General features: G+C 53.3%; 1 protein-coding gene across 1 annotated transcript in view; it reads left to right on the forward strand.

Annotated features, from left to right (window-relative positions):
• The first annotated feature begins 697 nt into the window (after nucleotides 1–697).
• The window catches only part of LOC103925361 (uncharacterized protein C16orf45-like), a 20,626-nt gene continuing 20,052 nt past the window's right edge, over nucleotides 698–1,271 (forward strand). The window contains exon 1 of the mRNA XM_009334069.1: nucleotides 698–842. Within this exon, the coding sequence (XP_009332344.1) occupies nucleotides 698–842 (145 nt within the window). The remainder of the gene's footprint in view (nucleotides 843–1,271) is intronic.

The following is a 1,271-nucleotide window of genomic DNA, read 5'->3' on the forward strand; positions in this document are numbered from 1 at the left end:
TCATTCGAATAGCGAAACTTTGTATTTTTCAAGAAACACCGTTTCAGCTCTGGGGTGGGTTCCAGCACGCTTCCGTAGCCTTGTGGCTTTGTGTTGCTCCTGTCTGAGAGGTGCTTCTGCGCTCTCAGGGGACTGCTGGAGCGAGGTGCTGCTGTGGCTGCTCACAGTTCACCGGCTCTCAGCTGCTGCTGCTGCATTTCTAACCCAGAGCAGCAGCTCCCAAGTCCTTTCTTTTTTCTTTTTTTTTTTTTCCCTTTTTTTATGCATAGACTCTTAATTTTTGTCTCCTCTTTTTGTTTATGCGCCACAGTTATCCTCAATGAATGAAGCACCGTCTCCCTTGCACGTGTTCTGGTTTAAAACACTGGACTGGATCGAAAGTCAGCAGCTCCTCTCTGGTTTTTGGAGATGGGAATTCCAAGCTTTTGCTCAGATTTATGTCAGTTCCAGTAAGGACATTTCATACAGATTAGCTCGGCGGCCTGTTTCATTGGGGAGGGGAGCAGCTAGAGATGAGGATGCTGCAAGGAACTGATAGCAGATACCAGAGCCTGGTATTTCTCTGAAGGGGGTGATCCTCCGGACCCATCCCTTGTGTTGCCATGCCTCTACTCTCCGATAGCTTATTTTATTGCATTGACTATCGACTTCTAGCAATGTCGCTGCCAGCCAGGCGGGAGGACAGCTGGGTGGCAGGATGGGAGCGCAGAACCCCGCAGCTGCTCCCCCAGGCCTGGCCCTCACCTCTCTGCTGCTGTCGCCCCTGCTGCCCTCCAGCCCAGTGACTTTGTGTGGCACTTCCCAAAATGCGCTGCAAGGTGTCCCTGAGCCCCCTCGCGAAGGTAGTGTGTCCCTGAGCCCAGCCTCACCCTTGCCTTGGACCCGTGCTCTTGCACAAAGCCAGCGCAGGGACACCAGTGCCACCTGCAGGCACGTCCTAGCAGAGAAACGTGTCCTAGCAGAGGACGCGTGTCCCCACCGTGTGTTTTGGGAAGGTGGTGCTGAGGTGTGTGCCTCCACGGAGGACAGCAGGTTGTGAATCCTCGGTGGAGTAAGTGCTTCTGGTATCAGTGAGTAAGAAGTGTAAAACCCTGCAAGCAGGAGGGTTTACAATCCACACCCCGTCCTCACCTTCCCTGCACCTTCAAGATCATAGAATCATAGAATAGTTTGGGTTGGAAGGGACCTCTAAAGGCCATCTAGCTCAACCCCCCTGCCGTGGGCAGGGACATCTTCAACTAGATGAGGTTGCTCAGAGCCCCGTCCAACCT

Source organism: Pygoscelis adeliae, unplaced genomic scaffold (assembly GCF_000699105.1).
Source record: "Pygoscelis adeliae isolate BGI_AS28 unplaced genomic scaffold, ASM69910v1 Scaffold11, whole genome shotgun sequence".
Lineage (NCBI taxonomy): Eukaryota > Metazoa > Chordata > Aves > Sphenisciformes > Spheniscidae > Pygoscelis > Pygoscelis adeliae.